The 25,809-nt window shown below is 37.7% G+C and overlaps 1 protein-coding gene across 1 annotated transcript; it reads left to right on the forward strand.

Annotated features, from left to right (window-relative positions):
• Positions 1-17,098: 17,098 nt before the first annotated feature.
• On the forward strand, positions 17,099-25,437 carry LOC131604535 (repetitive proline-rich cell wall protein 2-like). Its single transcript, XM_058876967.1, has 2 exons — positions 17,099-17,258; positions 25,022-25,437. Exons 1-2 carry the CDS (start codon positions 17,099-17,101, stop codon positions 25,435-25,437), a joined length of 576 nt encoding a protein of 191 aa, XP_058732950.1.
• The last annotated feature ends 372 nt before the right edge of the window (positions 25,438-25,809 follow it).

Consider the following 25,809-nt stretch of genomic DNA (forward strand, 5'->3'; position numbering starts at 1 on the left):
GTTCATATTTGGTTATAATAGCAAATTGATCAACGATTCGAGTGTTAAGATTGTGAATTAAGAACCTATATAAACATCACAATCCATCACATATTGAATCACCATCAATTTGATCATTATCACCAAGTGTTTGTATATTTGTTTCTATCACTCTTACTGCATTGCAAATATTGTCCATCATACAAGAAGTTAATCTGATTTTCAATAAGAGCAACGCTTTGATTCTGCAACATATACTCTTATCACTTATCTCAAGTCTTCGACTGGTTTTAAACACATATACAATCGTTTCGATAGTGGTTCGGAATAGACGCGAGTCGATTCAGAATCACTTCCGCTGAAAAGTCGTTTCACTCCGCAAAACTGTGAACGATCTATTCACCCCCCCTCTAGATCCTAAGGCCAGCGTCTAACACAAGCAACAAGGGACAAGCAGAAGAACTCAAGGAAAAGCAAGCATTGGTCATTTGTGACAGAGCAGGTCGACCTACTATGCTTATAGGTCGACCCAACACAAGAAAAACAAAAAGAATGCAGAAAAGCAGCAGTTAGGTCGACCTACTGTCAACCCAGGTCGACCTAAAATGGAGAAAATTCCACATACTTCTGCTAGGTCGACTCACACATCATCTAGGTCGACCTAAACTGAAGATTTGCCCCAAAAATGCACTTGAAGAGAATTCTGGTCGACCTACTTCCCAAACAGGTCGACCTAACTGGGAGCAAATAACATTCAAGCTTATACACCTCTGCTAGGTCGACCTAAGCACTACAAGAGGTCGACCTAACTGATCAAGAATGTCAAAAATTCTGTTTTTCTCTGCATCATCCGAAAAGCTCTCATATATATTGTCCAAGGTTCAATTATTCATCAACACCAAAGACTGAAAGATACACAAAGGCTTCTCATCTTCGTTCTTCGTCATCTCCAACACAATTACACATAATCATTCTTGCGTTGAGGGTTAGTGATCGAGTTCGATAACGTCCATGGAACGGAATTGAAGATTCCTAGTGGGTGAAGATTTGTGGGGTTTTTGGTGAATAAAATCCGAGGGTTTTGTCCTCCAAGATAGGTGTTTCTTGGGGGTTTTTATCAAGAGTTTTCATCGAGGATTCGGCTGAGTGTGACGATTGAGGAACAAGGGTTCAAGCAATTCAAGACACTGCAAAAAGGAATCAAAGTGAAACTCTTGGATCACCTTGATCTTGCTCAAGATTAAGGGGGGAGAAGATTCAAAGGATCGACATAATTGGTTTATCGTTTATCGCTTTGCTTTCTTCTTTGTATATAATACTTTCAACATTAATGAAAGATTTCCCAATTTCAGTTTGGAATTGGGGGCAGACGTAGTCGTAGCGAGGACGATCGACGAACTGCCCAAACAAATATCGTGTTCTTGTCGCTTTTACCTTTTCATTTACGTTCTGTTCATATTTGGTTATAATAGCAAATTGATCAACGATCCGAGTGTTAAGATTGTGAATTAAGAACTTATATAAACCTCACAATCCATCACACATTGAATCACCATCAATTTGATCATTATCACCAAGTGTTTGTGTTTTTGCTTCTTTCACCATTACTGCATTGCAAACGTCGTTCATCATATAAGAAGTTAATTGATTTTCAATAGAGCGACGTATTGATTCTATAGTGTATTCTCTTATCGTTCATCTCAAGCTGGTTAGTGGTTTTAACACATATACAATCGTTTCAATAGTGGTTCGGAATAGACGCGAGTCGAATCAGAATCACTTCCGCTTAAAGTTCAATAAATTCCGCAAAACTGTTTAAGATCTATTCACCCCCCCTCTAGATCCTAAGGCCAGCGTCTAACAAGTGGCATCAAGAGCCTGGTTTATTCCGTGCTACGTGAAACACTTATTGGAAAGATGGCTTCCGGACCTAAAGGGGCTCACAATAGAGCTCCAGTTTTCAACGGTGAAAACTATGGCTATTGGAAGGATTGTATGTGTTTCCACATCAATGCAATTGATAGGAACATCTGGACAGCTATTGTCAATGGTCCCTTTCAGATCACCATGACAAATGCAACTGGTGCAGTTGTTCCAAAACCAGAAAATACTTGGGATGCTGAAGATGAAAAGAGATATGCATACGATTGGAAAGCGAGAAACATTCTAATCTCAGCTCTAGGAGTTGATGAATACTATCGCGTTTCCCATTGTAGATCCGCTAAAGCTATGTGGGACACATTGCAAGTTGCCCACGAGGGAACGGATGATGTCAAACTAGCTAGGATCAATACGTTAACTCAAGAGTTCGAACTCTTCCACATGGAAGATGGTGAATCCATCGAAAACATGCAGAAGAGATTCGTTCACCTGAAAAATCGGTTAAATTCTCTTGATAGACCTGTTTCCAATGCAGTTGCTACTAACAAAATCTTAAGATGCTTGAACAGGGAATGGCAACCCAAGGTTACAGCAATAAAGGAAGCAAATGATCTAAACACCTTAGACATTACCACTCTCTTTGGTAAACTAGAGGAACATGAACAACACCTTAAATGCCTTGACATGCATGAGAAAAGGGCAAAGAAAGAAAAGAACATGGAGAAAGAGGTAGAGAAGAAGTCAATAGCTCTAAAAGCTTCAAGCTCCAAGACCTCAAGACAAGAGCTAAAGGATAGTGATACAAGTGATGACGAAGACTCCGATGATGAGGAAATGGGACTGTTTGTGCGAAGATACAACAAATATCTAAAGAAAATGGAGCAAAACATTCTGACAAAGGCTTGATCAACTATAGAAAGCAATCAAACAAGTTCAAACAAGATGACGACAACAAAGGAAAAATAAAAGGCCCTTGCTTTAATTGTGGGAAAGCCGGTCACTACAAACCGGATTGTCCATACCTTAAGAAGGAAAAAGAGAAGAACCAAAGCAAAGGTCATAACAAATCTAAGAGAGCCTACATAGCATGGGAAAGTGATTCATCTAGTGAAAGCTCATCAAGCGATGAAGAAGAATCAGTAAATTTGTGTCTTACGGCTCATCAACACAAGAAAAAGAAACGTGTAAGTCATCTTAAACCTGAACTTGTAGATAAGGTATCACATGCTCAATTAAAATTAGCCTTTGAAGAACTACATAGAGATGCAATTGAAGCTTTCAAACTTTTGGCCTCAAATAAGAAAATTTTTTCATACCTTGAATCAAAAGTTGAGAAGACCGAAAAGGACATGGAAGCTTTAAAACAATCTATGCTAGACATTCAAAATGATAAAGTTGAAATCGATCCTACATCATGGTTTGGTTGTGAGACATGTCACATTTGGCAAAAAGAAGTGAGAGATCTAAAAGCCAAGTTAGACAAGGCTCTACAACCAAAAGTGACTTTTGCCGTTGATCCAAATAAGTTCAAAAGATCGTATACTCCTTTATATAGCAAATACACTTTTGTACCAAAAGTATCAACTAGCAAAACAGCATGTTCTCATCATATTACATGTCATTATTGTTGCAAAAAGGGTCATACCATTGAAAAATGCAAATTTAGGAGAATTTTAGTTCCTAAAGGAGTATTTCAATGGTTGCCTAAGTGCAACAATGTCTGTACTCACCATCTAGGACCCAATGAAGATTGGGGACCTTCCACTCTAAATTAATCTTTGCAGGAAAAGTGTCTTGACATCGCCGAAAGGTGGTGGTCTCTTGATAGCTGATGCTCAAGACACATAAAGGAAGACATATCACTTTTGGTATGTCATCTATGAAGAACTATTCTTGGCAAAGGAAATGCAAGTGACCTGGCCACCACAAATGTATAAGATACATCACAAATACAAGTTAACCCGAAAAACACAAAAGACTCATTACTTGATGTGCAATTGGCAAATTGCATTGCAAAAAGATTTAAACCTATTCTAAGCAGAATAATGTTTGGGACCCTGTCCCGCATCCGGGAGAACATCAAGTGATCGATACTAGATAAGTTTTTCGCAAAATCAAGCAATCGAGTCATGAAACATTCTATCAAGACAATTCATCATCAAATCTAGGAGTATGGCACACTGACAAGAGGATTCCACACAATGATGACAAAACACCTACATATTGAGAAAGCGGTAACATGCCTATTGTTCACTTCCAAAAATTTTATTGATACTATAATATGCTATCAATTAACATGCTTATAGTGACTTCATGTATGTTTATCCATATATCTCAATTACATATATGTGTCTATCATCTCCATTCATAACATATCATGTTTTGGGCATACAAGCAAGTAACTAAGCATGAATGCATCATATAGTAACATCCCTAAGGCATTTCAAACATTTGAGGCAACTTAGGTCGACCTACCCTGCATCTGAGTCAACCTACACAAGCCTTTTTTCAACATTTTAGCTAAAATGCCCAGTTACGTCGACCTACCCTCTTTTTAGGTCGACCTAATCTGCAATTTTTTAAAGGCTTCTCTGTTAGGTCGACCCAGCCCTCATTTAGGTTGACCTACTGGTTCAAAAATTTCCAATTTTGGGTCTGTTGGTCGACCCGACCCATCCCCATTCATTCATAATCATTCCTCCTCTCTTTCCCACTCATTCTCACATCATTGTGTATGGCCAACCCTAATTCCTCAAAGTCCAAAGAGTGTCAAAAATCATCCCTCTCACACAAATCATCTACAACCATGCCTCCAAAATCAAGAAAGGGAAAGGAAATTGCTTCTGATTCATCATCTCAACCGGTAAGTGCTCTTGTTCATCCTGATTGTGGGGAAAATTTTGAGAAATGGCAGATGAAAAGAAAAATTGTTAAGCAATATACCTATGATCCAAATCTTGTCGAAAACATGCATATCCCCGATGTCGCTGCTTTGATTGAACATCAAAATATTCATCCCTTAGTGCAATGTGATACTCCGTACTGTGAAAATACCGTCAGGGCTTTCTATGCAGGATTTACAAAAGGGGATGGTTGTAATTTCGGTTTCAAAATGGGCTCTAGGTCGCATGTTGTTGACAAACGGGCTTGGATTAGTATTTTTGGTCTGAAAATTGTAGGTGATGAATTCTGTATGGTAGACGGGGATGTACCGGGAAACTATGACCATGAGGCCTACATGAAGTCTATCCTCAAAGACCCTTCCGTATTTGACAGACCTAATGAAACAATAACAGCCGGTCATCTGAAGCGAGATCCTAGGATCCTAAATTGGGTCATCTCAAGAATCATTCGACCAAGGGCAGGAGGGTATTCAAGAATTGAAAGGAATGAAGTTGTGCTCATGTATCTGCTGCAAAATAGAACGCGTATACATTGGCCTCACTTCCTAGCTGCTAAGTTTCATGAGGTCCAACAGAAAACTACAGCCCTGTGTTATGGATCAATCATTCAAACAATTGTCAATCACTTCGGCATGCGACTTGATCACTTACACTACACTCGCATACATCAATCTCAAGAATTCTCACAAACCACCTTGACTCTTATGGGATACCATTGGAATCCAGTTAGGAAAACCTACTATCTCATTCAAAATGGAACATGGAAGGTTATCTACAATTATGATGATCCCACGGAGTTTGGAAACAATGCAGGAAATGAAGAAGAAGGACTTGATCAAGACAATGCAAATGATGATGATCACCACATGGAAGATGTTGCACAAGATACGGATGCAAATTGGAGATATGTTCCTTCACAACAAGAGGATATCCCTTGGGGATACACGGCTCCGGCTCCGCCTCCGCCAGATCAAACCAACATCATTTCCATGTTAGAGAATATGCAACTCCTACAACAACAACATTCCAACAAATGCAACAGCTCCAACAAGATCGCTATGAAGAACAACAACGACAATATCAATCGTTGTACAACTTAATTCAAGACCACAAAAGCGATTTTGAGACTTTTGCCTCCAACTCGACTCTAAGACAAAATCAGTTTGAGGAAACGGCATTGCATCGTCATGCCAACATAAGTCAAAGCTTCAATACTCTAAACCACTCCGTGCTTGATCTGTTGGAACAAGTTGAAGAAGACCGTCCTCAAACATTTCAAAGAGGAAGAGGAAGAAGGGGCAGGCGTTAGGATGCATATCTTTTCATTCCATCATATCATTACATCTCATTCCATCATTGTCATGAATATTTACTAAAGTTTCTAAGTACTTAGTTTAGTTTTCTTTTAAATTTGTCTGAATATTTTGTGTGCTTGGTTGTAATATTAAAAGTTTTCTTTGGATATTATGTCACCTCTACTTGCTTCTGTTAACGATTATGTATGTTGTAGGGTTCTTTTAAAACATGTTTAGTTCTTATGGTTTCACTATCTACATGTTATTTATTACTATGAATGCCGGTATTTTTTTTGTTGTTTCTCTCGTTACTCTTCTCTTCTGTTTCGTTGTTTCTCTTTTGATGTTGTCAAAGGGGGAGATAGATGCTGAGTGTACGGGGGAGATCAGCTGAGTGACATAGATGCTGAGTGTACGGGGGAGCCTCGTTGAGCCTTCATTACTTACTACTAAAGCTTCTACTATCGGTTTGCCATCATCAAAAAGGGGGAGTATGTGAATACAAGATCACAATCACAAAGATGTTTTTGATTCATGGCAAACTCAATAAGCATACAAGCAACAAGGGACAAGCAGAAGAACTCAAGGAAAAGCAAGCATTGGTCATTTGTGACAGAGCAGGTCGACCTACTATGCTTATAGGTCAACCCAACACAAGAAAAACAAGAAGAATGCAGAAAAGCAGCAGTTAGGTCGACCTACTGTCAACCCAGGTCGACCTAAAATGGAGAAAATTCCACATACTTCTGCTAGGTCGACTCACACATCATCTAGGTCGACCTAAACTGAAGATTTGCCCCAAAAACGCACTTGAAGAGAATTCTGGTCGACCTACTTCCCAAACAGGTCGACCTAACTGGGAGCAAATACCATTCAAGCTTATGCACCTCTGCTAGGTCGACCTAAGCACTACAAGAGGTCGACCTAACTGATCAAGAATGTCAAAAATTCTGTTTTTCTCTGCATCATCTGAAAAGCTCTCATATATATTGTCCAAGGTTCAATTATTCATCAACACCAAAGACTGAAAGATACACAAAGGCTTCTCATCTTCGTTCTTCGTCATCTCCAACACAATTACACATAATCATTCTTGCGTTGAGGGTTAGTGATCGAGTTCGATAACGTCCATGGAACGGAATTGAAGATTCCTAGTGGGTGAAGATTTGTGGGGTTTTTGGTGAATAAAATCCGAGGGTTTTGTCCTCCAAGATAGGTGTTTCTTGGGGGTTTTTATCAAGAGTTTTCATCGAGGATTCGGCTGAGTGTGACGATTGAGGAACAAGGGTTCAAGCAATTCAAGACACTGCAAAAAGGAATCAAAGTGAAACTCTTGGATCACCTTGATCTTGCTCAAGATTAAGGGGGGAGAAGATTCAAAGGATCGACATAATTGGTTTATCGTTTATCGCTTTGCTTTCTTCTTTGTATATACTACTTTCAACATTAATCAAAGATTTCCCAATTCCAGTTTGGAATTGGGGGCAGACGTAGTCGTAGCGAGGACGATCGACGAACTGCCTAAACAAATATCGTGTTCTTGTCGCTTTTACCTTTTCATTTACGTTCTGTTCATATTTGGTTATAATAGCAAATTGATCAACGATCCGAGTGTTAAGATTGTGAATTAAGAACTTATATAAACCTCACAATCCATCACACATTGAATCACCATCAATTTGATCATTATCACCAAGTGTTTGTGTTTTCGCTTCTTTCACCATTACTGCATTGCAAACGTCGTTCATCATATAAGAAGTTAATTGATTTTCAATAGAGCGACGTATTGATTCTATAGTTTATTCTCTTATCGTTCATCTCAAGCTGGTTAGTGGTTTTAACACATATACAATCGTTTCAATAGTGGTTCGGAATAGACGCGAGTCGATTCAGAATCACTTCCGCTTAAAGTTCAATAAATGCCGCAAAACTGTTTAAGATCTATTCACCCCCCCTCTAGATCCTAAGGCCAGCGTCTAACAGCCTTATGTTTCTCTACTCTTGCCAACTAGGCATAGTATAGTTCAGGGTATTTTGCTAAGGGAATTGACCTAAAAACTTTCACAAAATTGGTTATATTGTTTAACCTAATTTTCTCTAGGGCTGAAGGGTTTACGGTCGAAGTGTTTTCCGTATCATCAGGCTTTGCTGAAATAGGACGGCCATCTTCATCTATTTTGTTCTTACTAACTAACGGCCTAGTTTTATAATAAGCAGGAAAGAATTTATTCAGAGAAGGGTTAGTTTCTCCTGGTAAAGGACCCATGAAAGCATGAGTTTCCCCAGAAAGTTCAAAAGGAATGATTACCTGAGAAGCGTAAATGGCGCGCACTTCCGCAGAATTTGGGTTTGGTATGTACTCTTGATCCCCCATCTGTGTAGATTGTTGAAGTTTCAAAGCTGGTTGAAGAACATTTGAGGAAGACGCCATGAGTAAGTTTGATTTTTTGGAATGGGTTTGAATATAATCAGGAGTGTTCCTTTCTGTGGAGAAATACGGAAATAAGAGGTAGCAGTTATGTGAAGGTTAAAGTTTCGGTATTTAAAGGTTTAACGGAAACCCTTTCAAATTTTTTGGGTAAAAGCTAAGAGACACGCGGCAGGCGTTGATTTCATCCAACGGCGGTCGAATAGTTATTAGCTTTACTCCTAGTATATAGGAGTAATGATCAGGAAGTAAGACCAGAACGTGGGAATGTAAGTTATGAGTAGACATCTTGAAAATGACAAGACGTTTTGGAAACAGAGTCATAAATGATTATGACGTCAGTCAATGATCTTGGAACTCTAAAACGAAATCTTATTACAGCAAGAAACGCCTATTTCTCTTGTTTTTCGAAACAGGCATTTATTGGGGGCAATTTGTTAGCTGAAGATTTCGTTTTGCAAATGTGATCCTTCGAAGGGTGAAAACTCGAAGGAGGATGGTTGCTGATGACCGTCTTTTAAGATAGAAATGGCTCCTGATGGCCATGCTTCGAGAATGAAGATTTTAAGTCATAACGAAGATAGTGAATGCTGAAACTAGTAGGAGTGTATATCTTTGAGACTTAGACAAATTTTACGAGATATGCTAAGTACTGATGCTTAGCGTGTTTTCGTGGTATTTTAATGTTGTTATATTGCCACGCGTCGAAGGAGGATTCAGGCGGGAAGATTTGAAATTCGAAGAAGTTTGCATAACTGTCCAGAGACAGATGGTTTTCCGGGGATTCTCATGAGAAACGTGGCATTAGATTAGCATAGGACCGTTAAGGTCGAAACTAGTATAAATAAGGGTTCTAATGTTAGGATTCAGTGTGTTCATTTTGTACAAATCACTCACATATTACTCAAGTATCAAGTGTTAAGAGAAAGAGTTCGCTGAGAAATGTACGTATGACACCACCACCATTTTAATTCGTGTGTATTTTCCTTTATTTTCAAGTATCTTTCGATATTATTGCATTTCGTTTACTTCCTGCCATTTACATTCCTGCACTCTTTATTTTCATGTTATTTATCTTTGAAGTATTTAACATTTCTGCACTTTAAGATTCTTGCACTTTTACAGTTTTTTTGTCTTATGTTTTATCTTGACTTACCTTTCGCTGAAGTTATATTTACGTGTATGACCAAGTGATTGCTAACCTTTATTGTTTCGATTGAGTAATTCTTATTTTCAAGGCAAATCATAAATATGGTTCGAATCATCATAAATAACAATCTTTTTGACTATGTCCTAGGATCAATCTAGTCGATCCTGCGAGTAACCAAATCATATTTATTATAGTTTGGAAGACTAGCGGTTGTTTACCGGAAATCACCGTAAACAGGACCATGAATTGAAACTGCTATAGTGAATGAATTGAAATAAATACAGAAAGAAAAAGAAAAAGAATTAAGAGACAACTATGGTGAAATAGGAATAAGGTGAAATGGATGAAATAGATATACAGTAGAAATTCTTTAAATTAATACTCGATAAATTAATAAACTCTCTAAAATAATAAATTTGTCCGGTTCCGACTTGGGCCAATGTAAAAAATTGAAAAACTCGATAAAATAATAAGATAATAATTTTTCGAGAGATCCTTTTATACTTTTCGGTCCCAAGAAAATCATAAATTAATAATTCATAGAAACTGAAAAAAAATATATTACACTCTATTGAAATATAATTCAATAGTTGTCTGTTTTACTTTAAAGTTCAAGTCTATTTGGAGCTCATCTCTAACTTTTCTTATTGCATCCAATAGCATATGAACACAGTAGTTACTAATTTACGTTGAGTCCAGAGGTTCGATGCAACGTAATTCTAAGAGGCATAGACTAATTTGCCTTTTTGTTTGGTATGTATAATATAATTATTTGAAAACTCTTTAAATTAATAATTATTAATTTATCGATAAATTAATAACTCTCTAAATTAATAAATTTCTCCGGTCCTGACATTATTAATTTAAAGAGTTTCTACTGTAGCTATGAATGAATTGAAACAACTGAGAGAGTTGATTGACACACCTATGATAAATGAATTGACATAGATACAGAAAGAAGAAGAAAAAAAGTGAGAGAGTGAGATGAGATGGGACTTGAGTCTGCATTTTTACGGAGTACAATACAATACTAAAACTTATAAATAAAATAATATATTTATATATACATTACTACTATTTGCTAGTCATCAGTAGGCGGTGTTCACGTGATGCTACTTTAACCCTTCAATGTAAATGTTAATGTCTCTATAATTGTCATATTTTGTATACATCTTTCAAAATATTATTATACTGTCAAATTTGTTTTCATGATGTTGTTTTGTTTTTCTCTCTTTAAATCAATATTATTAATTTATATTTTTGTTTAGCTTAGATTTTTTTAACTAATTTCTAGTTGTCAATGTTCTTTTCATTACTAATTTATAAGTTTTTATATTTAATAAAATTAATTTTTTTTGTTACCAATATAATAATTTAATGTAAGTTTATTTTATTTTATTTTTGGTATTTTATTTGATTAATATATATATATATATATATATATATATATATATATATATATTATTTTTGAAATATTAATTTTAGTTATGAAAGTTATATATTTTTTAAAAAATTAAACTAATGTTTAAATTAGAACAGGACCTCCCGATCGATTGGGCCGGCCCTGTGTGGTAGCATAACTGCAATACCGAAATTCATGGGAGTAAACAGCTGGTTCACATCCTATATTATAGTCACATAGTTTATTACTAAAATGACTTGAATATGCTTGGGAAATATAAAACTACATGGATACTAGTTAGTAGATTATTATACATCATATATGAAATGAAGGTAACAGATCAAACTACTCTCTTCTGATATATATATTGACTTGCAAAGGATTTGTTGCAAAAGTTATTTTTGGGTTACAGAAAGAGGGTCTTTATATAGAGACCAGGGAAACATAAATAGACATAACATTTAATGATTAACTATTTCCTATGAAAGTTTGTCTGCCCTAGAGAATCTGTCTTTTGGCTTTCCAAGATCGCATTTAAATTTATCCAACAAAACTCCCCCATAAATTAAATGCTCCTTTGATCAATTAATCCCAGCATCATCTTGCCTCTATCGAATAGCTCCTTCGACAATGGTTTTGTAAAAATATCCGCAGCTTGATTCTTGCTTGCCACATGCTTCAGTTCGACGCTTCCATTTTTCACATGTTCTCGAATGAAATGAAAACGTACGTCGATGTGTTTACTTCTTTCATGATTCACTGGATTCTTCGCCAGTTCGATTGCTGATTTGTTGTCGACTTGTACTATGGTTGCATTTTCCTGCTTCTGCTCTAACTCACATAACAATCTTCTAAGCCATATAGCATGGCATACACACCATGATGCAGCCACGTATTCTGCTTCGCATGTCGACAGTGTTACAATTGGTTGCTTCCTTGAGAGCCATGTGAAAGCAGTATTTCCCATAAAGAATACATATCCTGATGTACTTTTTCGATCGTCTATATCTCCACACCAATCGCTGTCGGAGTAACCTGTTAGCTTGTAATCTTCTGCTTTTGAGTAAAACATTCCAAGTGACACAATTCCTTGGATATAACGAAATATTCTCTTCAAAGCTTTCCAGTGTGAGTGAACTGGTTCTTCCATAAATCGACTCAAGATTCCGACACTTAGAGAAAGATCTGGTCTAGTACATGTGAGATATCGAAGACTTCCGACCAAGCTTCGAAATTTGTTTGCTTCGACACGTTCCCCCCCATCAAATTTTGAAAGCTTGGCTCCTGGCTCCATTGGTGTCGAGATTGGATTGCAACCTTCCATTTTGAACCTCTTCAGAATGTCCTTTGCATATTTTTCTTGTGAGACAAAAATTCCAGTTTCTTCTTGTCAAACTTCCAGACCAAGAAAGAAGCTCATTCGACCTAAGTCCGTCATTTCAAATTCTCGTGTCATTCGACCTTTGAATTCTTCGATCATTTGATCACTGTTGCCCAGGAAAATCAAGTCGTCGACATATAGTGCAACGAGCAGTATATCTCCTTTATACTTCTTTACATATAGAGCATGTTCGTAAGAACATTGTTGGAAGCCATTCCTTTTGAAGTAAGTATCAATACGTGTATTCCATGCACGAGGTGCCTGCTTTAATCCATAAAGTGCTTTCTTGAGTCTTAGCACTTTTCCTTCGCTTCCGTCTTTCATGTATCCTGGTGGTTGTTCGACATAGACTTCTTCTTCGAGCACACCATTCAAAAATGCTGATTTGACATCCATTTGAAATATTGGCCATTTGAGCTGAGCAGCTTGAGAAATCAGCAGTCGAATTGTCTCCATTCTTGCAACTGGTGCGAATACTTCGTCATAATCTATTCCTTCCTTCTGCCTGTATCCTTTTGCCACAAGTCGCGCCTTGTACCTTTCGACTTTTCCTTGAGCATTCATCTTTTTCTTAAACACCCATTTCACACTAATGGTTCGACTTCCTTTTGGTAACTCTGCTAGTTCCCAAGTTTTGTTGTGTTCGATAGCTTTAATTTCTTCGTCCATGGCATTCTTCCACTTCTCATCTCTCCATGCTTCTTCGAAACTGATGTTTTCAGAATCTGCCAGTAGACACACAAGATGTACTTCTTCTGTATTATCATACAACTCTTGCAAACTTCTCATTATGGGCTATGAGGATTCGTCTTCACTGTCAGAGTATTCAAACCTTGGTAATTGATTTTGGGTTGTTGGTATACCGACTGAGGGTTCTTCAGTTTCGACTATGTCTTCTGTCGAATTGTTCCAGTCCCACCTACTTGCTTCATTCACTCGAACATCTCTACTTACTACCACCTTTTTGTTTATGGGGTCGAATAACCTGTATCCTTTCGTTTTCTCATCATACCCAATTAATATATATTTCTGACTCTTGTCTTCAAGCTTTGTTCTTCGTTGATCTGGTACATGTGCATAAGCAACACTACCAAATACTTTAAAATGAGATACAGTCGGTTTCTGTCCACTCCACGCTTCTTGTGGTGTTCGATCTCCCAACTTTGAATGCGGACATCTATTTTAAACATAGATTGAACATTGCACAGCTTCTGCCCAAAATTCCTTCGACATGTTCTTACTTTTGAGCATTGAACGAACCATGTCAAGGACTGTTCGGTTTTTCCTTTCAGCAACCCCATTTTGTTGAGGTGAGTATGCTGCAGTTAGAAATCTCCTTATACCCTGCTCCTCGCAATACTTCATGAAGGCTGTCGAAGTATATTCTCCTCCTCTGTCAGAACGGAGTGCTTTGATGTGTCGATCAGTCGTTTTTTCAACCATTACCTTGAACCTTTTGAATGCTTCGAATGCTTCAGATTTTTCTCTCAGGAAGTAGACCCAAGTCTTTCTTGAGAAATCATCGATGAAGGAAATGAAATACTTCTTGCCACTAAAGGATTCTGGAGTGATTGGTCCACAGATATCAGTGTGAATTAATTCAAGGATGTGCTTAGCATGATATTCTGCCTTCTTTTGAAAAGAAGTTCTCGTCTGCTTGCCAAAAACACAATTTTCACAAAATTTTCTTTCAAACTCCATGTTAGGCAATCCATGTACCATGTTTCTTCCCGCTAATCTCTTTAACCCAGCATGATGTAAGTGACCAAAACGTAGATGCCACAGAGTTGCTTGGTCTTCAGTGTTGATTTTCAAACATTTTCCTCGAACGCTTCTCAGATTCAGCTTGTACATTCGATTCCTTCCCATTTCGACTTGAGCAATTTGGTACCCTGATTTATCTGTCAAATGCAGTATTTGATCCTTCATAAATATCGAATATCCCTTCTCCGTGAGTTGCCCCAGACTTAAAATATTCGCCTTTAGGTCTGGTACATAATAAACATCTTGTATTTTCCCAAGTACGTTGTCTTTCTGCAAATAACAAATTGTTCCTTTGCCTTCGACCTTTACCTTCGACGCATCTCCAAAAGATACATGACCATCTTCAATTTTCTTTATTTCTTTGAATAGATGTTTGTGACCACACATATGATTACTTGCTCCTGAGTCAAGGTACCATATAGTGTCATCTTCTGTGTTTGTCTCCTTTTGAGTCATTAATAGGAATCCTTCGTTTGATTCTGTTTCTAGTGCGAAATTTGTTGTCTCTTCGACTTTCCTCCTGAATCGACAGTCTTTTGCAAGGTGTCCCCCTTTTCCACAATTGTAGCAACTGTATGAGTTGCAATCCTTCGCAAAATGTCCATGTTTATTGCATTTGTAGCATTCGATGTTGGAGTTCGACCTGCCACCTCTATGACCACGTCCTCGACCACGCCAATTTTGTTGACTTGCCTGTCCTCTTTCAAAATTGTTGTTCTGATAGCTTCGACCACCATCTCGACCTCCACGACCACGTCCTCGACTACGCCAGTTTTGAGATAAAAGTGCCCTTTCATCTCTAGTGGATTCCTTTGTCTGTTCTGCATTATCAAGTGTCTCCTCCTTCTTTTGTATTTTGTGTTGTTCGTGTGCCTCAAGTGAACCAGCTACTTCTTCGACAGTGATTGTCGCAAGGTCCTTCGACTCCTCTATTGCACATACTATATTTTCGAATTTTTCAGTCAAAGATCTTAAAATCTTTTCGACAACTCGTGCATCGGTCATTGCTTCTCCATTTCGTTTCAGTTGATTTACAACTGTTTGCACACGCGTGATGTAGTCCGACACGGACTCCGTCTCCTTCATCTTCATCCTTTCTAATTCTCCTCGAAGAGTTTGCAAACGAACTTGCTTGACTCTATTTGCTCCTCTGAACGCCGTCTCTAGTGTATCCCACGCTTGCTTCGAAGTAGTTGAACCGACAATCTTCTCAAAACCAGATTCGTCTACTGCTCTAAACAACATGTACAATGCCGTTTTGTCTTTCGACCGCGTCTCTTTCAACGCTTTGTTCTGGGCTGTTGTGTTTCCCGTTGTGGTTTCTGGTTCTTCAAACCCTTCTTCTACAACCTCCCACACATCTAATGATCCAAGCAGCGCTTTCATCTGGATGCTCCAGTTCTCATAGTTTGACTTCGATAGTTGCGGCAATGGCATCTGGTTCATCATGTTTGTCATGCGCTCTGATACCAATTGGAAGGTAACAGATCAAACTACTCTCTTCTGATATATATATTGACTTGCAAAGGATTTGTTGCAAAAGTTATTTTTGGGTTACAGAAAGAGGGTCTTTATATAGAGACCAAGGAAACATAAATAGACATAACATTTAATGATTAACTATTTCCTATGAAAGTTTGTCTGCCCTAGAGAATCTGTCTTTTGGCTTTCCAAGATCGCATTTAAATTTAACCAACATGAAATATATATTGTGACTTGTGAGTGTGTAAATATGGAAAAGCAGCACTAGTATGGTGACATTCATTCGCAATTTACTTTGCTGCCATCATCAATTCGAATGCAAAAATAGTTTCTATATGGAATAAACAAAACGGAATGAGCCAATGTCTTATAAGATATTATATATTTGGTACATTGACATATTTGTTACTATTATTTGCATTCCTTAAAACATTAACCATTTTTATCGATAAGATGAAATTGATCATCAGTAAATGGTTTGTTGGAACTCAGTATTTCTGGAAAGAGCTATGAGTCATATGGCACAGTTTCGATCACTCAGTGAATATTTTGTAGGGGAGTCAATCTTGTGGAGGCCGACTTCACTCTAGTTTATCAAATGCCGACAGCTCACTGGAAGCGTGATCTCTGACAAAAGTAGGAGGTCGGAAAATACAAATTTATACTCAAATAAATTTTTATTGTTGAAAAAAGGGAGAGCTAATTTTTCTTCGGAGTGTAATTATTTTACAAGAGCGCTTTAAACTTACAAAATAATAGGTGTCGCTCCTTTCTCTTACGCGGGCACGAGGCACCTTTATTTTAAATGTAAAAGTTATACAAAAGTATTACTGGAGGAGTTTAGGTGTTACTGATAAAATCAAAAGAGAACAACGCGCGTTATGGTTAAAGATAATCGGAATATCTAACCGGGATAGCTTGTGATCGAAGCGCTTCAGCATGTTCCACAAGCCTCACAGTTGGGGGTGGTATAGGTATCCCGGATTAGGAAGATTATTTGAAGAGTCTAAAGATGTCAAACTTTCAAAAGTCAGCACACAAATATGCTTAACAGAAGTCAAAATTGCACAACTCGAAAAAAGACAAGTTGACAAGCCGACTCACCTCATCAGAAAGAATCTGACATAAAGCTGGACGAGACACAAATTTATTCTAACATTTTTGTATAAGACGAGCTGATGTCTCTGCCATTTGTAAAAAGTCTCATTTAGATTCACTAAAAGAGGTACAGAGTGTCGTCCTTTTCCCTACGTGGGCGGGAGACACCCTACTCGTATTAGTCTAAAAAACTAGGTGAGATTCGAACAAAATGTAAATCTGTAATCGGTTGTGGCCGGGTAGTGTAAGTATAAACACTCGGCCTAAAAATTTATGTAACACCACTATGAATAGTAGGAAGTAGGTTGCACAAAAACGGTTACGCCTCCGGGCCTATGTCCGCACCTAAGACAGTTCAACCTCGCCAAGGCTCTCAAACCGGTTCTCGGTGTATCCATGCAAGGGGCTCTGTCCGCAAAGACGGTTATGCCTCTGGGCCTATGTTCACACCTAAGACAGTTCAACCTCGCCAAGGCTCTCAAACCGGTTCTCACTGTATCCTTGCAAGGGACTCTGTCCGCGCAAGACGGTTAAGTCTTCAGACCTCTAGCCGCAAACTCGGTTTAACCTCGCCAAGGCTCTCAAACCGTTCTCGGTGAATTCTTGCAAGGGGCTCTGAACTATAAACATGACGCGGTCAACCTCGTTAAGGCTCTTAAAAAAGACCTTACAGGGGGCTCTGTACCCAAAGTCAAATGCCCAAGCACACTCTTAAGACTCAAGCATAGTCGGAATCGGACAGGCTAAGTAAACTTAAATCTCTGGCCTAAACTAAACCAAGTACATTAGATGCCTCTAAAAAGTACTAAAAGTTCCGAGCATTTTCATGAACTCGGACAACTAAAGCTGTTTGTTTCATAAATAAATGGTTGAAAAAATAAAGTCCAAGCGCACCCTTAAAACCTCTGGCATAATCGGCTCCAGCAAAGCTAAGTAAACTTCAGCTCCTGGCAAAAGCAAAAGCCCCAACATGCTTACAGTCTCGAAAGTCAAACTTCCGAGCACTTAAAAGGCTTTGGGCATCAATAAAAAATAAAAGCTTCTCTCCGAGGATTCAAAATGCTCTAAATACCACACTTAAAAGAGCAAAGTATACGGGCTGAATATCTCCCAAAAATTCAAAGCATGCTTAGACATATGAGCTATGGGAATATACACGGATGGCGAATAAGCAACCCAGCATAGTGATCGGGAACGCGGCATGGTTGAGTGCAAACTCGTGAAATCTAAAGGCGTTTAATATTAGCTGTTGCAGCAAATAACAAATGCTTGGGGCTTACAATTAAATGCAAATACTAGAGCACATAAGGAGTCACAAGCTCAACCCGGGTATAACGACCAAAATAAAGCTGTAAAAGGGGCTCCCACCAGAGGGATAAGCAAGACACCTCTCTTGGAACAAAGTGCCTAACCCACTGCTTCCAAAATCCCCTAAGTTACTCATAAACATCATCGTGCAATAAAACGCCTAAGTTTCACCAAGTATGGTGCACGAAAATCCAATTTCAAAACTATTGACTACTCGGATAATACGTGAACAAAAACAGTAGCAAAATTATAAAAAAATAAAAGCTACCAAAGGCAAAGTTGATTAAATACAAAGCCTATTTGACTACTGGAAATTCCAAACACAGGAAATAACTATTCTAGTCACTAGGGCATATGAATCCTATCTCAATGGTTTGGGACTTATCATAACCGCATCCGAGTTATGTAAACCCGACCACCACAACTCGGGGCTCATCAAAAACATCTTTACTACTTGTTATCTTGTTGAGATTGATAAAGAGTAAGAACTATTAAGAAACATAAAGCATGATTTTTCCCGGGTACGTCCCAGCACGGATAAATAAGATTATGTCTTGCACGTCCAAAGGGCACATCATGTGTTGAAATCTTAACAAGGATAACAATGGATCAAATGATAAGGCAATCAAAAATTGCGAAATAAAAAAGCATATAGGCAAAAGACCATTGGACATGATCCCAGCTCAATAAAAACCTTGACAAACTCGCTTGAAGTTCATTAGCCTGAAATTATGGACAAAAGGGCTCGTTAGCCGATTAAAGTTAAAATCGCAAAGGTCTTTCATTTGTTCCTAACACATGTAATGGTTGTAAATATCCGAGACCTTCATGACCGAGCATAGCATCTCGTCAACGAGGATCCTTACTCGGGGGACTTGTTCCAGACTCGGGATTTTTATAAGGACGCGACCTATAGCGTGAAATATACATATGGCCGAGCACTATGCCCTACCCGAGCTATAAGTTGTTACTAGGACATCTAGAGGTCGGAAGCCAGGATGACAATTCATTGATGAGTTGACTGCGCATAAATACAAGCGTTATAAACCATTAATGAGGCGGTTACAAGCGTTATAATGTCATTAAGATGCGGTTACAGACGTCATAAGAATTAATGGGTGGTTACAAGTATTATGGCCATTAAGACCCACTTAAATATGACTATTCATATGGGATAATGTCTTATTATAAATAGGACCTTCTTATCGAAGTAGAGGGGATGATACTCTCTCACTTTCTCATGACTTCTCTCTGCAACCTATGCAGGAGAAGCTGATCCAACACTCGATAGACTCACAAAGAGACTCCTGCAAGAGGGTTAAGCATGACATCATCTTGGGTCAATACCTATCTCTATGATAGTACCCAAATTCTCTCGGTCAGTCTCAAAATCATCTCTTTCCCTAAGCTTTCCTCATTTCCGAGGACAAGCTCCTTAAATCTGATTTTTATACAAGAACAATCTTAATTTATCTTAATTTAGTTAATAAAACTCAAATGCCAACAAATTTTAGTCAAAAGCTATGTTTTCACTAAGACAAAGGATTAGGTAAAAGGGTACATAATTAGGAAAAGTAAAGTGGAAAACAACAAAGCATTATTTTTTATAGCCAAAATATTTGCAATTTGCATATATACTTCATTCATTACGAAACACGTAAACTCAACTTTGGGAAGCTAAAGTCCAACGGTGCCAGTAGAAAATAGTTACTATGGAATACATGAACTATTAGTTAGTTTTGAAGTTTTCAAATAATTTTACTAATGTATGTGACCAATTTGCACGTCTTTGTTTTTCATACTATTTTAAGACATGTACCATTTTGTACGTTGTACCAGATCTTTATTAGTTATGCTGAAAATAATACATATTTGGAATAAGTCATTATTGATCGTGTCGGTGTATTAAAAATATTATCATGAAACAACATGTCCTTACGAGTTCACACAATTTTCAAACTCCGTAGCCATAAGGAAACAAAATGGTAGGTAACAAAAACTATTGACTTTTGGTACAAGAGAGTGCCAAGTCACTACCGATAAGATTGAGCCATGCAGCTGTGAGTGGAATCAGTAAGAGCATGATTAGTATAAAAGAAGGTAGTCACTCTTGTGTTTTATGCATCAAACTCAAAGTTTCTAATATGGCTTCCTTAAGTTTCCTAGTCTTGCTTCTTCTTGCTCTTATGAGAAACCGCCGGTCTATAATCCACCGATTGAGAAACCTCCAGTGTATAAGCCACCAATCGAGAAGCCTCCGGTTTACAAGCCACCGGTAGAAAAACTACTAGTGTATAAGCCACACTATGCCAAATTTGTCTTTTAGCAGCACCCCTACGAAAGCACTTTTAGGAAAAAGCGCTGCTATAGTTTCGCTAAAAACAAAATTAAAAAACGGAAAAAAAAACGCTCTTATAGGGGGGGTGTGTTACGAAAGCGCTTTCTAAAAGCGCTGGTAAAGGCATGGGTACGAAAGCGCTTTTCAAAAGCGCTCTTATAGGGGGTTATGAACGCGCTTTTAAAAGCGCTGCTATAGGTAGTAAGGCTACGAAAGCGCTTTTACCCTAAAAAGCGCTGGTAAAGGCATGGGTACGAAGACGCTTTTCAAAAGCGCTGTCATAGTTTTTTTAAAATTAAAATTTCTAGAAACAAAATTATACTAACGCGTTTCATAATCCCTAATTCCTCTTTCTCTACCATCGCTGCCCAGAAACTGCAAACTCAAAAAATCTTTCTCAGCCATTGCCGTCGTCGCCCACAAACTGCAAACCTCACCTCAAAACCTTACCTCATCCTCAAAACCGCAACACTTAACCTCCATAAAACTACCCTCACTTCGAATCTGCAGAAACCAATCTCCCAGAAGACGAAGACGAAGAAGAAGTCAAGAGCGCTGAAGAAGATACGCTGAAGAAGAGAAGACGAAGGAGGTACCCGATTTAAAGGTTCTTCCATTTTCATGTTGTCTTCATTTACGATTGTATCACTGTGTAACCTAAATGTTGATTCTGATGTAATGAAACTTGGGGTTATTTAGGGATTGACTGGGATTAGGGTTTATAGTTCTTGAATGATTGTTGCGGTATTTCTGTGTTTGACATTTGAAAGATTGAACATTGTTGAGAGAAATCGCAAGTGAGAATCCATGATGAGAGAAAGCAATCGAGAGAGATAGGGAGATTCGCGACCGAGAGAAGAGTGAGCAACATTCTTTTTCTCCTCTGTTTTTTTCACGATGAGAGTGGAAGAGTGTATAACGGTTGGGCCGACCCGGTTTGGTCCAAGTTTCCTCATGCACTTTTTCGTTGTAATTGGGCCATGAAGGTCTTTGCAAATTGTTGTGCCTAATGAGGAATATTCAATTATGGAGGTTGTTGTTGTTGAACGAATTTGAATGAGAGGTAGAATTGCGTTGATATTCATATTGATGTTGAACACTAATTGTTGAGATTGATATTGCTAGAAATTCATATTTGTTGTTGTGGATTCTTGAAACTCAATGCTTGTTGTGCTTAATTGATGATAGAAATTAAAGTGTTGTTGTTCATTCTTGAGGATTAAGGATGGGGATGTTCATTGAATCACGCATGTTGAATTGTTGTTAATATCAAATGGTGATTATATTGGTTGATTGATGCGGTTCAAATTCTTGAATACAGAGTAATGCATCATTTGTATGGCCTCATTTTTTCTTAAGATTGACATATTATTTAAGCTATGGAGTATGGCCTCATTTTTATGTATACTCACATTAATGCACTACTTATGCTATTACAGATAGTTCCAGCATCATTTGTATATAAACTAATTAGTGGTTGAGTCGGTTTTTATTGTATGAATTTTTTTATAATAGAAGTTTTCTTTCCTTTGAATTAGCAGCGTTTCCTGGCCTAGTTCGACGTACAGCGCTCAATCTCTACGTTTTCTTGAGTTCGGTAAAATCCGAGGTAAATTTCTTTCTCAAATTACTAGTATTGTGATGAATTTGTCTGAAATTGCGTGAATATATATGTTGCGTTTTATTGCTGCAGATTCATTCTGTATATACTGTGTTGTGCCTTAATTAGTTGTTTTTGTTTAGATTAATTAAGACATGGATAAGTCATGGATGAATTCAAATCGATTGTCGAAAGAGTACGAGAAAGGGGTATCGAAATTCGTTAAGTTTGCGGTTGCGCACGCCGAAGACTCGAGTCGAATGTCGTGTCCTTGCTTGGGTTGCTGTTATGGGGGTCAGGTTGACGGGGATCAGTTGGCATCGCATTTACTACGGTTTGGAATTGATAGAAGTTATACATGTTAGAATTTGAATGGTGAGAACAGTAACGGGAATGTTGAATCGAGGTATAATACGACGTATGCTTCAAACGACGATTTCACAGACACATACGATTATGATCGAGTCGAAGAGATTGCAGAAGCACTTGAAGAAGATCTTGAGGATTGTCCCAAAATGTTCGAGAGATTGGTAAGCGATGCAGAGAAACCGTTGTATGATGGTTGTACAAAATGTTGCACTAGATGACATGAAAGATATTTTTACGCATGACCAATTAGGCGTCGGTAATATTCACTCATACATCCGGTAATCCGATGAATATATTATTTAATTAGTTGAACAATTTATTTACACATTTCAATGAAAATAATCTAATGTTTATTATGTTTTTATTTAAGGTTGTTGTATGACAAAGTGTTGCGCGGGACTTAATTGTCAAACAAATTCCATTTCGTGTCTTCCGCCCATTGCAGCTGACAAACAATTGCTACGGAACCGGATTCAGTTAGACAGCGCTTAGTCGATAGATTCATGACCACTGGTAATACAGAAAGCCTATTTCTTTGGGCGTATAATACCCGACCAGTAGGGTTAGTTTTTCATTCTTGGTTCATCTAATCTTTGTTTCTTTTGAGTAGCAAAATTTTCATATAAACTTTTGTTTTAATTTATAGAGCACACTGGTTGTTGCTTGCTATCAACCCTATAAAAGAAGTGGTATATATTCTGAATTCGGTAGATGGTGAGTGGACCAATTATCCGGCTATGAAGTCAATGATTGATAGGTAAGTGAGATCGTTCTAAATATTCGTGTATATTTATATATTTAATTATTTGTGAGATTGATCTAAATATATGCTTTTATATTTTTGTTAGATCAATACAAGTGTTTTGAAGTCAAAGAGACGCACACGTATCCCGGACTAAATCAAACAACATTACTTAGATCAAAGTGCAGGTACGTTAATTTTCACAATTTTGCTTATAATAGTTATGCTACTTGATAAAACAAGACAACTATAAAATCTTATTTGTTTTTCTATGTAGTGTCCGCAACAGCGAAACAGTTATGATTGCAGATACTTTGTTTTGAGGTTTTTGAAAGAAATCCTTCAAACGAATCAATTAGAGATTCCAATCACGGTATGGATTTATAACTTATGATAATTTCTTATAATTTATTACATTTAACTAAATCATGCATATTATGTTTTTGTTATGTAGTACTTTGATGACTTCTATGCTGCTTCTTACACGAGACTTAAGTTGGAAGAAATCAAAGAGGAATTGTGTCAATTTTATATTCAGCGACTATTCATATAGGTATGAATACATTATTGTGTGAAAAGTTTTATGAATACATTACTGTGTGACGGATTTTGATAATGACTTTGTGTTTGAGTTTCTTTGGTGGATGTTGGTTAATTTTGCTTAATATTAGTTGACGATGATGACGTTGTTATATGAATCAAGTTTGTTGTTTGCTGAATAAGAGTGCTGAACTTTGTTTTTGTTATTGTTGAGTTTGATTCTTAAATAAGTGGTGCTGATAGTTTGATTTGAGACTGGATTGATGACACATTACATTACATTGGTGGATTGAGTTGCAAATCACATGAAATTGTTGCTAATAATATTGTTGATGTTTCTGCAAAGTTAGTTTAATTGACCGTGTTGTTCTATTCATACTTTGCAGGACCATAGGACTGTGCGCTCGTCGGATTTTGAGAATTTCGGGCTTATATTCTGATTTAGTTATTGTTAGAGATGATTTAGTTATATGTATCTGTTGTAAACATGTGAATTGAACTATAATGGTGTATATATTTTATTTTGGATTATAATGGTATTATATTGGTATATAATGTCCTACCTATGGTTGAAAATATTACAGGTTGAAAATATATTACAGGTCGAAAATAAATAAAGGCTGAAAATATTACAGGTTGAAAATATATTACAGGTCGAAAATATTACAGGTTGAAAATAAATATAAATTACAGGTCGAACTGGGAGGCTTAAATTACAGGTTGCACTTTAAAATACTGTGTTTAGCAACGACAGTGCTTTCAAAAACGCTCTTAAAGGCCAACCTACGAAAGCACTTTCTAATAAAAGCGCCGCCTAAGATAAAAAAAAGCATAAAAGATAAAAAAAGCGCAACCTACGAAAGCTCATTCTGGAAAAAGCGCTGCTATAGGGTATGCTACGAGATCGCTTTTCTGGATAAAAGCGCTGCTATAGAGGATGCTACAAGAACGTTTTTCTATAAAAAGCGCTACTATAGGGGATGCTACGAGAGCGCTTTTCTGGAAAAAGCGCTGCTATAGGGGATGCTACGAGAGCGTTTTTCTAGAAAAAGTGCTGATATAGGGGATGCTACGAGAGCGCTTTTGGCGTACCAAAAAGCGCTGTCTTTACCTACGGCAGCGCTGGCTATGGCAGCGCTATTAAGCGCTCTAATAGCCCAAAAAAAGCGCTGTAAAAGCTGCTGTTTGGCATAGTGCCACCAGTTGAACAACCTCCTATTTACAAGCCACCAGTGTACAAACCTCCGGTTGAGAAACCTCCGATTTACAAGCCACCTGTAGAGAAACCTTCGATTTACAAGCCACCAGTTGAAAAGCCTCCAGTTTACAAGCCACTTGTCTACAAGCCCCCAATTTATAAGCCACCAATAGAAAAACCACCTTTTACAAACCTCCAGTAGAGAAACCCCCTGTCTACAAACCACCTATAGAGAAGCCACTTGTCTACAAGCCACCAGTTGAGAAACCTCCTATTTACAAGCCACCTGTCTACAAGCCCCCAGTTTATAAGCCACCTATAGAAAAACCACCTGTTTACAAACCCCCTGTCTACAAGCCACCCGTTGAGAAGCCACCTGCTTACAAGCCACCTGTCGAGAAGCCTCCAGTTTACAAGTCACCAGTTGAAAAACCGCCTATTTACAAACCACCAGTCGAAAAACCTCCTGTATATAAACCACCAGTAAAAAAACCACCTGTTTACAAATTTCCTATTTACAAGCCTCCGATTTATAAACCACCCGTTGGGGAGCCACCGGTTTGCACGCCTCAATACTAGAAGGCCACCTCACAACCCAAGTACTCTTTGGAAACAATGCTATTGCCAAGACAAGAATGTGAGTGTAAGGAGAAAAAAATTGTGCTTTTATTCTCCATATTATAAATAAAGCACTATGATTTAGATGTTGTGTTGTATTGCTTTAACAAACTGTGTTAATGAACATGAATCTTTAAATTTTATCTGTTGGACAAATACATTTCACTGAACTAGCAGGAATAAAAACAAACATGCTAACTGGATTACTCATGTACCTGTGAAACTACAAAGTGGTAATAGTAATCGCAGATTGTAAGAAATTTTTCAAAATTTTTTATATGAATTCATTTTTACTCATTTCTATACACAATTGATTCCTATACGACTAGTATG

This window comes from Vicia villosa, linkage group LG5 (genome assembly GCF_029867415.1).
Source record: "Vicia villosa cultivar HV-30 ecotype Madison, WI linkage group LG5, Vvil1.0, whole genome shotgun sequence".
Classification (NCBI taxonomy): Eukaryota; Viridiplantae; Streptophyta; class Magnoliopsida; order Fabales; family Fabaceae; genus Vicia; species Vicia villosa.

What these genes read in the sequence shown, in the direction of transcription:
- LOC131604535 (XM_058876967.1), top strand. Translation starts at nt 17,099, where the DNA reads ATGTCCGCACCTAAGACAGTTCAACCTCGCCAAGGCTCTCAAACCGGT. An exon ending in CTCTCAAACCGGTTCTCACT is followed by an intron (nt 17,259 to 25,021) that starts GTATCCTTGCAA and finishes CCAATTTATAAG; the next exon opens with CCACCAATAGAAAAACCACC.